General features: G+C 47.2%; 1 protein-coding gene across 1 annotated transcript in view; it reads right to left on the reverse strand.

Moving 5' to 3' along the window:
• Positions 1-1,499: 1,499 nt before the first annotated feature.
• The window catches only part of LOC311248392 (POU domain, class 2, transcription factor 1-like), a gene marked incomplete at both ends in the record, with an annotated part of 30,710 nt that continues 17,591 nt past the window's right edge, over positions 1,500-14,618 (reverse strand). Inside the window, 2 exon segments of the mRNA XM_084339277.1 lie at positions 1,500-1,822; positions 3,755-3,828. Coding sequence (XP_084195403.1) covers positions 1,500-1,822; positions 3,755-3,828 — 397 coding nt within the window.

Below are 14,618 nucleotides of genomic sequence, written 5' to 3' on the forward strand. Positions count from 1 at the left end.
TTGAAGTGTGTGAGGGTTCCGGGGGCGTGTTTATTTAGCCACGGAGACATTAGTGACGGGTCGTTTCACAGAGCAAGACCTTATAATAAGCCTCATCTCATGAGGAATCTCAACATGACCCCGTCATTCTTATTGCCTCGTCCAAACTCTCTTGACATAGTTGCAGGACACATGACATACAAGATAATGACATTGATGATGATGATGATGATGATGATGATGATGATGATGATGATGATGATGATGATGATGATACAAACTTCAGAACTAACACTGAAAGAACAAAAACAGGATAATAATGACCTGAAAACAAATTGACTTGTTTAAAAAAAGATTCATAAAAAATTAAGCAGAAGGACACAGGCTTCTCTTGAATGTACTTCAAAAGAAGCTGGGGAACTGTCTCAGAACCAGAGGTAAAAGAGACTAAATGTGCCAAGTGATAGCGATTACAGTAGTATTGGCGTGTGTACTATTAGGCAAACGCCTTCACTCATACACATGGATCAGGAGCTCTGTAACAATCCTTTAAGAAAAATAAACACCGAGGCAAAGTAGGCCTATGTCCATGTGGGACAGCGACACGGACACTATGGTGGACGGACAGACAAACAAGACGAGATGAATCGATGGCAGACCGGATGGCAGGATGGAATCGGTTGTGGATGTATGGCGCGTGGGAGCTAGCAGTAGCGGTAAGAGACCTGGTCCTGGATAGCTTCTGTATTTACATGTCCTTTTTGAATAAAGCTTTTCTCTCCGTATTTTTGGTTTTTGGTATTTGGGGTTTTGGTATGGTTGTCGTTTTTTTTTTTTTTGTCATTGTGTGTTCCACCACCACCACCTCCTCCTCAGGTACATTTTTGGTTTAAAATCCTCCTCCCTTCTCCTCCTCCTTCAGACCCGCAGCTTTTCGTCGAAAACCAAAAATAAAAATATAAACTAAGAAAAACAGTCCTCCTCGCTCCACGTTTTGTCCTTGCCGCCTTTCCCTAAACACATTGTTTAAAGTTTATCTTTTGCCATTTTTGGTTTACGCGACTCCTCATGCACGCTCCCTCCTCACTCCTGCCACTTCGTCAACATATGTCACTGGTTTTGGGGTTTTCCTCCCCAGAGAGAAGGAGGGGGAGCGCTGCTGTGTCGATGTCGCTTGTTATTGACAAAAAGGTCCCACATTGCCTCCTCCCCATTTGTTTGGATAGATAAAGATTTTTGGTTTCAATACCCCCCCCCCCCCCCCATCTCTTCTCCTTCACTTCTCTTCCCTCCCTCCCTCCCTCCCTCCTCTCTTTCATTCTGTGTATTTTTGGCATCGAAAGACCGGGAGAGAAAGAGAGAGAGAGCCATCGCGAATAAAAAGAAAAAAGAAATCTCGAAAGAAGAGCGCAAGAAAGAGAAATAGAAAGAGAAAGAGATAGCTTTGGTGTGAAAGGCGAGGTTCTCTGGTTTCATTCCCCTCCTTCCTCCCTCCTCTCTTGATTGGCCCTTTGGCGCGGTCACTCAATCTTGGACCCGCCCAGAGAGGGTGGGCTGTGTGCCATTTCGATGGAGGAGCAGGAAGAGGCGGGGCTTGAGCACGGGGAAGGGGAGCAAGGGGTGGGGCTGATGCTGCTGGCGGACGGGAAGGGGGACGAATGGGAGGCTTTGGCTACGGCGGCGCTGATCAATCCAGCGGCGGGATTCTGGCTCATGTGGAGGAAGGCGGGGTGGTTGAGGAAGAAGGAGGAAGGCAGCCCCTGGCCCCCAGAGCCACCCAACAGCAACTTAGTGGCCCCCTCAAGACTGGAGAGGGGCAGCTGGCCACCACTGGCTACTAGGGCTGAGAGAGAGAGAGAGAGAGAGAGAGAGAGAGAGAGAGAGAGAGAGAGAGCGAGAGAGAGAGAGAGAGAGAGAGAGAGAGAGAGAGAGAGAGAGAGATTAATAAATTAATTAATTGTTAATATTTCATGCCAATAGAGCCTATTTGAATTTGAATTTGAATTTGAGAGAGAGCGAGAGAGAGAGAGAGAGAGAGAGAGAGAGAGAGAGAGAGAGAGAGAGAGAGAGAGAGAGAGAGAGAGAGAGAGATTAATTCATCGACTTTCATAATTTATGTGAGTGGGTGAAATGAGGAGATGGAGAGCTAAAGATGATTATGAGACATCACAGAGTAAAAAAAAATAAAAAATAAGATTCAGCAGAGCACATACGTACCTCACACACACATTATAAACACACACACAGACACACACAGACACACACACCTGATTGGATGGGTTTGTGGTTCTAGATGGGAATGAAATGGACATCATGGAGTGACAGTGGAGACATGTACTGATGTTGTTTACGCACCAATTACTGGTAAACTCTACGTTACTTTGTGCTGGAGATGTGAGCAGTGACTTTCCGTACAGCCTAGTCATCTTCCGTATAACCTATTCATCTGTCACCGGCAGCCTATTCTACTCTTGCCAGAAGATTGATCTTATCATCCACAACGTCTCGTTTCAGGCCATCATTTCTCTGCCCTCTTCTCAATTTTCCCACTGACATTTGATGGGTTCCTCTGCTTGTTACATTGTGTGCTTGTAGCTGATATTGAGTCTGATATGGTGTCAGTTCCCATTCTACCTTGTCCTCTCCGTCCTACTGTCCTCTCTGTTCTCTCTGTCCTCTCTGTCCTCTCTGTCCTCTGTTCTCTCTGTTCTCTGTTCTCTCCATCCTACTGTCCTCTCTGTTCTCTGTCCTCTCCGTCCTACTGTCCTCTCTGTTCTCTCTGTCCTCTCTGTCCTCTGTTCTCTCTGTTCTCTGTTCTCTCCATCCTACTGTCCTCTCTGTTCTCTCTGTCCTCTCTGTCCTCTGTTCTCTCTGTTCTCTGTTCTCTCCATCCTACTGTCCTCTCTGTTCTCTCTGTCCTCTCTGTCCTCTCTGTCCTCTGTTCTCTCTGTTCTCTGTCCTCTCCGTCCTACTGTCCTCTCTGTTCTCTCTGTCCTCTCTGTCCTCTCTGTCCTCTGTTCTCTCTGTTCTCTGTCCTCTCCGTCCTACTGTCCTCTCTGTCCTCTCTGTCCTCTCTGTCCTCTGTTCTCTCTGTTCTCTGTCCTCTCCGTCCTACTGTCCTCTCTGTTCTCTCTGTCCTCTCTGTTCTCTGTTCTCTCTCCTCTCCATCCTACTGTCCTCTCTGTTCTCTCTGTCCTCCCTGTCCTCTATTCTCTCTGTTCTCTGTTCTCTCCATCCTACTGTCCTCTCTGTTTTCTCTGTCCTCTCTGTTCTCTGTTCTCTCCATCCTACTGTCCTCTCTGTTCTCTCTGTCCTACTGTCATCTCTGTTCTCTCTGTCCTCTCTGTTTTTCTCCATCCTACTGTCCTCTCTGTTCTCTCTGTTCTCTCTGTCCTACTGTCCTCTCTGTTTTCTCTGTTCTCTCTGTCCTACTGTCCTCTCTGTTCTCTCTGTCCTCCCTGTCTCTCTGTCCTCTCTGTTCTCTCTGTCCTCTCTGTTCTCTCTGTTCTCTCTGTTATCTGTTCTCTCTGTCCTCTCTGTTCTCTCTGTCCTCTCTGTCCTCTCTGTTCTCTCTGTCCTCTCTGTTCTCTCTGTCCTCTCTGTTCTCTCTGTCCTCTCTGTTCTCTCTGTCCTCTCTGTTATCTGTTCTCTCTGTTATCTGTTCTCTCTGTCCTCTCTGTTCTCTCTGTTCTCTCTGTTCTCTCTGTCCTACTGTCCTCTCTGTTCTACTGTCAGGCCCTCATGTTGTTTCTCCCTCTCTCTTTCTCACACACACCTTGGATGGTAGCCAGGGGATTGTTACCCAGGAGAGCTTGGTTCATCCCTGTGTTAACTCCCATCACAGTGTTCCTGTTGTATCACACACACACACACGCACGCACGCACGCACGCACACACACACACACACACACACACACACACACACACACACACACACACACACACACACACACACACACACACACACACACACACACACACACACACACACACACACACACACACACACACACACACACACACACACACACACACACACACACACACAAACACACACACACACACACACACACATACAAGCGCACCCACACACATGCACACACACACACAGCGACAGACAGAGGAGAAGAGGTGAGAAGGAAACAGGTTTAGCAGCAATGACAAGCAGAGGACAAACTCAGTCCTGCACACAAGAGCATTAGAGAGGTGACAGACAGAGAGACAGACAGACAGACAGACAGACAGACAGACAGACAGACATACAGACAGACAGACAGACAGACAGACAGACAGACAGACAGACAGACATACAGACAGACAGACAGACAGACAGACAGACAGACAGACAGACAGACAGACAGACAGACAGACAGACAGACAGACAGACAGACAGACAGACAGACAGACAGACAGACAGACAGCCAGACACATGTCAGAAAATAAGCTGAAAAATAATGCATTAATAATGCTAAAAATAAAGGAATTAAGATCCTGTTACGATACAGTATACACACAGTCCTGTTAAGATACAGTATATACACACAGTCCTGTTAAGATACAGTATATACACACAGTCCTGTTAAGATACAGTATATACACACATCCCTGTTAAGATACAGTATATACACATATCCCTGTTAAGATACAGTATATACACACATCCCTGTTAAGATACAGTATATACACATATCCCTGTTAAGATACAGTATATACACATATCCCTGTTAAGATACAGTATATACACACATCCCTGTTACCACAATGGCAGCCAAAAACGAGTTAACTCGTTATAGCCCGCCAATCGAATTCTGCCAACAACGAGTAAACTTGTGTGGTATCTTTGACTGTGTATTTCATAACTAATATGTGTGAATAATTAGAGAACCATAATGTAAAAGCCAGGTGTACCTTTCAACAGCAGAATGGATTTTCAGTGCTAAAGTAAGGAGCTGATACTGGTGTTACAGAGACAGCCACTCAACCCCCACTCGTGACTGAGTACTGTATGTTAATGTGGTGATAACACCCCACTGGGTGCAGAGGGCAGACCAGCCCAGACTTGTTAAGAGCAGAATGTATTTACAGGATGTTAGACATGGAAACTAATTCATAAACAAGATCATATTGTGGGGCGGCGTGGCTCAGGGGTAGAGCGGGTCGTCCAATGATCGAAGGGTTGGTGGTTCGAATCCCGCTCAAGCCCATGTCCATCCCACTGCCGTTGTGTCCTTGGGCAAGACACTTAACCTACTTGCCTCGTATGAATGTGTATGCATGTGAATGAATGTTGGTGGTGGTCGGAGGGGCCGTAGGCGATGATTATTCGCCAAGCTTCCGTGAGTCTGCCTCAGGGCAGCTCTGGCTGCAATTGTAGCTTACCACCACCGGTATGACTGTGTATGAACGAATAATGGACTCTGTACGCGCTCTGGGGTCACTGGGGTGTCATGAAGAGCGCTATATAAATCCAATCCTTTATTATTATTATATTAATTAAACCATATTAGATAAAAGGTATTTGAATATCATTTAGAATGTCAAACTGGTTATGAAGGTAATAGAGTGTCAGTTCACTCTTGTTGTAAACCATAAATATAGAAAAGGTTCTAGTGTTAAAAACTGTTAACTCATCAAGGAGCCACAGGCCAAAAAAGGAGGGGGCCAAAACAGACCCCCCTCTGTTTACTGAAGGACAACACCCGACGAGGAGATCGGTGGGGGGCAGCCAGCCCCCACACAGGAGATCATCTGATTGGGACCGCCTCCCAGAAGACAAATCTAATTGGACCAAACGTATTATTAGACTGTTATTATTGGTGGAAATCAGAGTATATAACAGAGAGCGCGGTGTTTGAGAGACAGGCCAGAAACCCCCAGGGGTTTCTGTGTCTCTCAACCGATCCACCCACAGACTGCTGATTATACGTGAGTAAATCATGGGAAACACCATTTGTTGTTTAAGTTTAGTGTAATCCTTAATATCTGAAACCAGGTTCTGTATCATTAGGGGCTCTGCTTGGCATCACTCTGCACTCTCTCGCGTACGTGCACGCGCACTGAATAAATTCCACAAATGTACCTTTAATACCAGTATTAGTCTGACCACACCCCTCATCAGCTTACCTTCATAAGCAGGTGTGTGGTCACCTGCTCTCCTCCTTCTCGCTTTCACCACAAGGAAGTGCCTGGTAGTACCCCACTTGACGTGTTGTTAGTTGAAAAGAGTTGTGACGAGTTTACATTGTGCTTAATTTTTTCTTCTCTCACATCTGTTGTAAAGAAAAAGTTTGGGTCATAATGTATTCCGCGGAGAGTAGACCCGCTAGACCTACTCTTCACCAGCGGTTCTCCATTCCCGCCTCCGTCGTGCATCTTGGTGCTGGGCTGTTGCCACTTTCGTGGTTGCCGACCCAGCCCAGGAGACAGCCGATGGATAGTTTGCCTCTCCGAAGAGCCGAGGAGTCGGTGCCGTCGCTCCGGCGATGGCCTGATCTCGACTCTGGTTCTTCTGGTTCCGGGGAATCGTCCGTTGGTGAACGGGGGGTTGTCTTGGAGCCAGAGGATTTGCGACGCAAACTTTTCGCGTCTGCCCGTTCACGTCGCAAGATGGTAGCGTGCAGACGCGAACGGCCTGGGTTTGGGGAACTGCTGGAGACCAGCGAGGATGCGTCCGGCTCTGGATTTCCGATGGAAACTGAGGACTTCATGGAAGAGGCGGACGGATTCTTGTATGATGGTCCCGTGGAGGAGAGTATCCCTCCTCAGGAGACCCCGGAGGGGGGAGAAATGGCTCCATGGGGCTCCCTGTTCGAGGATGTCGAGGAACCACCTTGGCCTCATCAGCAGGATGCCCTACTGTCGGCCACATCAGACTGTGGCTCCTTAACCAGTCGCAGCCTGCTGCATGTGAGGGATGCAGGGTCGGTGGAGGAAAGTCCGCAGGGGGAACTGCAGGCTTTGTTTCCCGAGCTCATGGCGGTAGCCGCCGCCGCAAACGGCGTGCCGCTGCCGCTGCCATTGCCTGCACCTGTCCCTGATGATCTCATAGGTCATCCCTGGCAGCGTCGCCCAGTGAGAGGGGTGGACGTTGTCTACCCATTTTTCCCCTCGATGGGGGCCTATGTTCGTCGGGGTCAGGCGGTGTCCAACATCATGGGACTAACTCCCACCTACGTACCAGTTACGCGGGTGTCGGGGTTAGTCAAAGGTATGGGGGAGGGCGTGCCTCGGCTTGACAGTCCGATGGCCGCTCTCCTCTGTCCGGATATGGTGTGGGAACCCCTATGCAAGCCGGTCCTCCAGGGGAAATCGGCTAGGCGATTGGCTTATTGGGGTGACCAGTCATTCATCGCTGGTACACAATCGCTGGCTGCGGCGTCTAACATCGCCCACCTGGCTAGATTTGTATCGGGGATCATGACGGGCGGCATGGATCTGAACGAGGTGAAATGCGATCAGATCACGCAGGCTGCTGGAGCTGTCCTGCACCTTTCCCAGGTGCTGGCCATAGCCATGGGGAAAGTGCGCGCCCTGGCCACCCTGGGCCAGCGTCATCTTTGGCTGGAGCAGGCCTGTGTGCCGGAGAAGAAGAGAGCTCCTCTTCTGACGGCCGCCCTCTCCGACGCTGGTCTGTTCGGGAAGGCCCTGCGTTTGATGACCTCGACATGCAGAGAGATGGCAGAGGAGAGATCCATCCTCCAACCCCATTTTCCGCCTCCCGTCTTTGCCGGTGGAGTCAGAAGGCTTCCGCGACGTCGAGCTGTCTCCGTCGCCGCTACCACTGCCTCCGCCGCCGCTGCTGGCCCTTCCAAGAGGGCCAGGAGAAGAGACGGCGCTTCTGCCACCGCCGGCCCATCCACGACCGGAGGAGACAGTAGGGAACGTCGTGTCCAGCAGACAGTAACCTACCGTCCCTCCGGGGCTCCTCGGGGTGGCAAGACTCGAGCGGCGCGAGGTGGCAGACGCCGCTGAGTGACTTTTCCCCTCTGTATCCCCTCTCTTTTACACCCTCCCCGGCCCCTCTATGATTTTGTGCCTTAAAAAACATTATAAATAAAAAAGTTCCCCGACATAAGGGGGACTGTGTTTTGGCCGAACAAACTGTGTGTTTCTTCAACAATTCATATGGTGGGGTTGTGTATATATGAATCTGCACTTTTACGTTGTGAGATGAGTCGTGTTGTGTTACGAGGTTAAGCAAGGTCTGCAACATACACTCAGTAATAGGTTCTATTAGCTTGATGCTCCACATGCAGGTAGAAACTGGTGTTATTCCATTGCTTGAACTAAGTATATGTGTCTCACAATGCTGTGTTGTTTAGTTGCAGTAATACTCGTACACGCACATTCCACGGCCTGGCCGTTACTCTCGGTCAGCGTTTTTTGCTATGTACGACATAGTCAACGGGTGTAGGATTCACACACATGCGACTTGTGTTTTGTTGTAAATCCTGTTCACATTTTGTGGGTAGCGGGCATTGTATTAGCTTATGCTATGCATTGCATTCTACCGGAGGTTTTCAAAATGGCTACGGTTGTTTTTCTGTGTGTAGGGAACGAAGTGTGTTTTCGTGAGGGGGTGTCGAATAAACCCCTCCTTTCCCACTTGATTGGTTTAGGGGATTTTTGATCTCTTCTGCTGAGCCAGTCAGGGCCGAGCCGGTGGGACGTCTTGGCAGGGGGGGGGGGGAGGGTTATTCTGCCAACTCCTATTACAAGACAGGAGCCGGCAGGATTCCCCGCCCGTTGTAGCGGTGTTGCTATGGCGACGCCTTCCATGAGTTACGGTGTCTTAAAGGTGTCGAGTTAGGGCGTAGGGCTCACAGTTCTGCTGCGCCCGATTTATGTGTAAACTTGAGTCAGTTGGTCACATGACTCACAGTTGGCATATCTTTTTCATGACTATCATGTGGGAAGGTGTTTCTGGGAGGGTCTGGTCTTACACTCTGATTAAAAAGAGTGACTGGATTAAAATGTGAAAACGGGTTTTTTACTCCCAGCTGTGCAGTTGGTTCATACGGGTGATGCTTTTTCTTTATTATTATAAAGAGTTGGATGTGTCTATATGGATTGGAAATGAGGGTCCCTGATGGAAACAAGACTAACGTCTTTCTCAGGTCTGCCTCCCCTTAACCAATTGTGTGTATTGCGCCGTACTGGGTTGTACCCTTTCTGCAATCTGTTGGGTAAAGTTTTCATTCATTCATTCATGGAGTTGATTGCATCTCGCCCCTCTTGTCGTTCCCCTGGGCGTCTTGGGGATTCAATAAGATGGTCTAAATAGCCTATTGTTGATGTGGGTATGTCAAAACGCACACATAGTGCTAGCTCAGGATGTTCTGTTGGACATTGGCTGACTGGCGCGCCTTGATTGCTTGGGGTTAAAACAGCGTTTTTATGAAGCAATTAGGATGGGGGTTTTTTCCTCTTCCGACACCCTGTGTGCTTGTCGATGGGTTCCCGTTCATATCAGGGGATGATAACGGAATGGATCTGAACATATGGGGAAGGGTCTCACGCCCTGGGGGTGGGCCGCCGGGCGCGGTTCGTACCGAAACGTCTGGGTGGTGCCTTCTTTTTATGTTTTAGGATCAACACGCATATCTGCCCCTTCTCCTGGGGTTGGCATGTCGGCGTGGTTAGGGCACGGGACTGGTTCTGGTCGCGCTGGTCCAGATCAGTTACACCCGTTGTCCGCCGGGGATGCAGATCTGCTGTTCTGGTACCCTGAGGCACTTGGGCTTTTTTCAGGGGAAAAAAATGCTAGGTCGGTCCGGGTGTCACAGGGTTGAGCGTTATGGAACCCTTGTTGGGTACATTGTATTCTACACTGTCGTAATGGCTTACGGCCGTGCCAACCTGTACGCGCCCGATCTCGTCGGATCTCGGCCGCCGTGCAGGTTGGTCTTGGTTGGTACTTGGTTGGGTGACCTCCTGGGAATACCGAGTGCGGGGTGCTGGGGCTGGTTTTCCATTTTTACGCTCTTCTCTTACGCATGGCGAAGAGGGGCCTGTTGGGGTGGTTTTGGCCTCCTCGGGGGACCCTGTGCTCCTCGTATCACCGGGCCCGGTCCGGGGTAATGTTTCGTTGACCCGGGCTAACCCTGTTGGACACTGGAACACGGGCTGCGGCAGTGCCGCAGGTGTGTTTTGGGTTTTTTTTCCTGGGGGTTATGGGACCAACCACTGCATAGGGTAACACCTGGGTGGTTGGTTCTCTGGTGTGTTGCTGCAGTGTCAACTCCCGGGTTCACCGGTTGAGGGTGCCCCTGCACGTTCATGACGTCTGCTAATCGTGTCAGCCTTCTCTGTGGAGGCTTGGTTATGCGACAACGCCAGCATACGCCCCTTCCGCCGGGGCGGCTGTGTTCAGCTGTCCTTTCTGGCGCCTGTCTCGTCCGCAGTCTCCAGGCTAGGGTTAACAGCCTGTTGCCTGGTCTTTTTCCCCGGTGCACTGCCTGCTTCCGTTGGTTAACTCTTGTGTGTTACGGCCATGCTGTCTGCCTGTTGCAGGGCCAGTGTGCCAGACGGTGTACTGTTGGGGAGGACAGGGCCCGCTCGGCTGAGGGGCCTTTGTCCGAATACGCTGGCGATGTGGGGGGCGGGGTCACTAAGTGCCCACCTGGTGGGGTCTTGATGCTGGCATCATGGACTTCTCCGGGCCCCCATTCCAGGGAGTCCAGTCCTTTTGGTGGGTCTGGGTCTTCCTTCGCGCTCCGCTGCTACGGCCTTGCCACGGGGTTGGGTTTGCCCTTGATCCCGTGATTCTGGGGGCAGTAACGAGGTTGTTTCCCTCCGTTCGTTCCCGGGTGGCATGCGGGTTGTGCGTGTGTGTAGTCGTGGGGTCAAGCCACGGTCTGCTCACCCTGTGCGTTGAGTTGCTTGAGTGCCTCTTCGCACGGTCGGGTCCGTCGCCCTCCCGGTAAACCTCTAATAGGGGGGGTGCCCTCCATTAGGGGGGGTCGGGGGGGCTCGGCCCTCCCTGTTCTGTTGGTTGTGGGGGGCCTTCAGCTGGGTGTATTTGTCGGCCAGTGGCTCCGCTTGGCCTCCCTTTGTGCAGAGTGATGCCAAGCAGAGCCCCTAATGATACAGAACGTTAGGTTATGACTATAACCAAGTTCTGTTAATTAGGGGTGACGCTTGGCATCCGACGGCCGCTGCAGCCCTTGACCTCACCTTGTGGTGAAAGCTTGGGAAGGAGGAGAGCAGGTGACCACACACCTGCTTATGAAGGTAAGCTGATGAGGGGTGTGGTCAGACTAATACTGGTATTAAAGGTACATTTGTGGAATTTATTCAGTGCGCGTGCACGTACGCGAGAGAGTGCAGAGTGATGCCAAGCGTCACCCCTAATTAACAGAACTTGGTTATAGTCATAACCTAACGTTTACTCATGTGTAAATGCTCAGTAAGATTATCTATTTCATTGATGTTAACATGACTACTGTTGTATGTACAGACTGGGTTTGATGTGCAAACCTTATTAATCCTTTGTACAACATGTGTTAATGTACTATGAAATAATCCTTGTATGTAAAAACAACCTTCTGAATTCACTCTGAGCCCCGAGGCAGAATAAATCATGAGTTTTGAACTATAGTTCCTTTTTGTCTGGGCTGCACAGTTATTTCTCTATCAGTAGAGAAGACCATTCTATCATTATGACCTTCTTCCTTTCCAGATAGGCAACCTCATTGTACTGTAAATCACCTTAGATATTGATTAGAAATATACGACACTCGTTATTGGATTGTTATTTCTTTTATTCGCTATTTCCATTCATAATTCATCCTGCTATGCTGTAGGACTGTGTGGCACTCTGTCTGAGACTGCAACGGTCCGATACCGCCGCCTAATGCCTTTGCACTCCATTTGAAACGATGTGGTTTGTTTTCCTGACCGAGCTGCAGCGTGCAGGCGGGGTCCAAACACTCCAGCAAGACAAGTGCTTATAGGAATGGCATCGACGAGTGTCCCCGCCCCCCCATTCATTTTCTTTGGTGGATAATGTTGGACACACGACCGCGACCAGTATTTGGAATGGCGATCAGATAATTGGATTATTCTTTTTGCAGTACATCATAGACAAGGTAAGGACTATATATTATCAATATTGCGTTGATCTGATAATTTTTTCCCCGCGATCGCAGCATGTGTCTGTGGTGTGTGTGTGGCCCGTTGGCTGCGACCAAAGCACGGAGGGCCGGCTTCCCCCCCCCCCTTTCGTGCATGCATGATGAAACATAATACCGATAATCTAGCATTGATTTCAGATTGATTCAATAATCAGGCAAGAAATGGCACGATTTATAATGAAACACAGGATCACTCTAAAAAACTATACTCATATTCACCACGGTATAAAACGGAAAAGTATGGATGAAAAAATTATCAGTTTTTTGCATGTTGACCGGAAGAACCTCACTGACAATCGACGTTGTTATTAGATCCATAGTTATAATATTTAATATAGTTTTAGCACTACAAACACCGGCATCTACCCCCATTGCATTACAGCGCTGGCACAAACGGCCATACGCCCACAGCGACCTCCGGCGGTGAATGTGTAAAGATGCAGTATATACACACAGTCCTGTTAATATACAGTATATACACACAGTCCTGTTAAGATACAGTATATACACACATATCCCTGTTTAAGATACAGTATATACACACATATCCCTGTTAAGATACAGTATATATACACATATCCCTGTTTAAGATACAGTATATATACACACAGTCCTGTTAAGATACAGTATACACACAGTCCTGTTAAGATACAGTATATACACACATATCCCTGTTAAGATACAGTATATACACACATATCCCTGTTAAGATACAGTATATACACACAGTCCTGTTAAGATACAGTATATACACACATATCCCTGTTAAGATACAGTATATACACACATATCCCTGTTTAAGATACAGTATATATACACACAGTCCTGTTAAGATACAGTATATACACACATATCCCTGTTAAGATACAGTATATATACACATATCCCTGTTTAAGATACAGTATATATACACACAGTCCTGTTAAGATACAGTATATACACACAGTCCTGTTAAGATACAGTATATACACACATATCCCTGTTAAGATACAGTATATACACACATATCCCTGTTAAGATACAGTATATACACACAGTCCTGTTAAGATACAGTATATACACACATATCCCTGTTAAGATACAGTATATACACACATATCCCTGTTAAGATACAGTATATACACACAGTCCTGTTAAGATACAGTATATACACACATATCCCTGTTAAGATACAGTATATACACACATATCCCTGTTAAGATACAGTATATACACACAGTCCTGTTAAGATACAGTATATACACACAATCCTGTTAAGACACACAGTCCTGTTAAGATACAGTATATACACACAGTCCTGTTAAGATACAGTATATACACACAGTCCTGTTAAGATACAGTATATACACACAGTCCTGTTAAGACACACAGTCCTGTTAAGATACAGTATATACACACAGTCCTGTTAAGATACAGTATATATACACACAGTCCTGTTAAGATACAGTATATACACACAGTCCTGTTAAGATACAGTATATATACACACAGTCCTGTTAAGATACAGTATATACACACAGTCCTGTTAAGATACAGTATATACACACAGTCCTGTTAAGATACAGTATATATACACACAGTCCTGTTAATATACAGTATATACACACAGTCCTGTTAAGATACAGTATATACACACAGTCCTGTTAAGATACAGTATATATACACACAGTCCTGTTAAGATACAGTATATACACACAGTCCTGTTAAGATACAGTATATATACACAGTCCTGTTAAGATACAGTATATACACACAGTCCTGTTAAGATACAGTATATACACACAGTCCTGTTAAGATACAGTATATACACACAGTCCTGTTAAGATACAGTATATATACACACAGTCCTGTTAAGATACAGTATATACACACAGTCCTGTTAAGATACATTATATACACACAGTCCTGTTAAGATACAGTATATACACACAGTCCTGTTAAGATACAGTATATATACACACAGTCCTGTTAAGATACAGTATATACACACAGTCCTGTTAAGATACAGTATATACACACAGTCCTGTTAAGATACAGTATACACACACACAGTCCTGTTAAGATACAGTATATACACACAGTCCTGTTAAGATACAGTATATACACACAGTCCTGTTAAGATACAGTATATACACACAGTCCTGTTAAGATACAGTATATACACAGTCCTGTTAAGATACAGTATATACACACAGTCCTGTTAAGATACAGTATATATACACACAGTCCTGTTAAGATACAGTATATACACATATCCCTGTTAAGATACAGTATATATACACAGTCCTGTTAAGATACAGTATATACACACAGTCCTGTTAAGATACAGTATATACACACAGTCCTGTTAAGATACAGTATATACACACAGTCCTGTTAAGATACAGTATATATACACAGTCCTGTTAAGATACAGTATATACACACAGTCCTGTTAAGATACAGTATATACACACAGTCCTGTTAAGATACAGTATATACACACAGTCCTGTTAAGATACAGTA

Source organism: Notolepis coatsorum, assembly GCF_963971535.1.
Source record: "Notolepis coatsorum genome assembly, contig: SCAFFOLD_945, whole genome shotgun sequence".
NCBI classification, from domain to species: Eukaryota; Metazoa; Chordata; class Actinopteri; order Aulopiformes; family Paralepididae; genus Notolepis; species Notolepis coatsorum.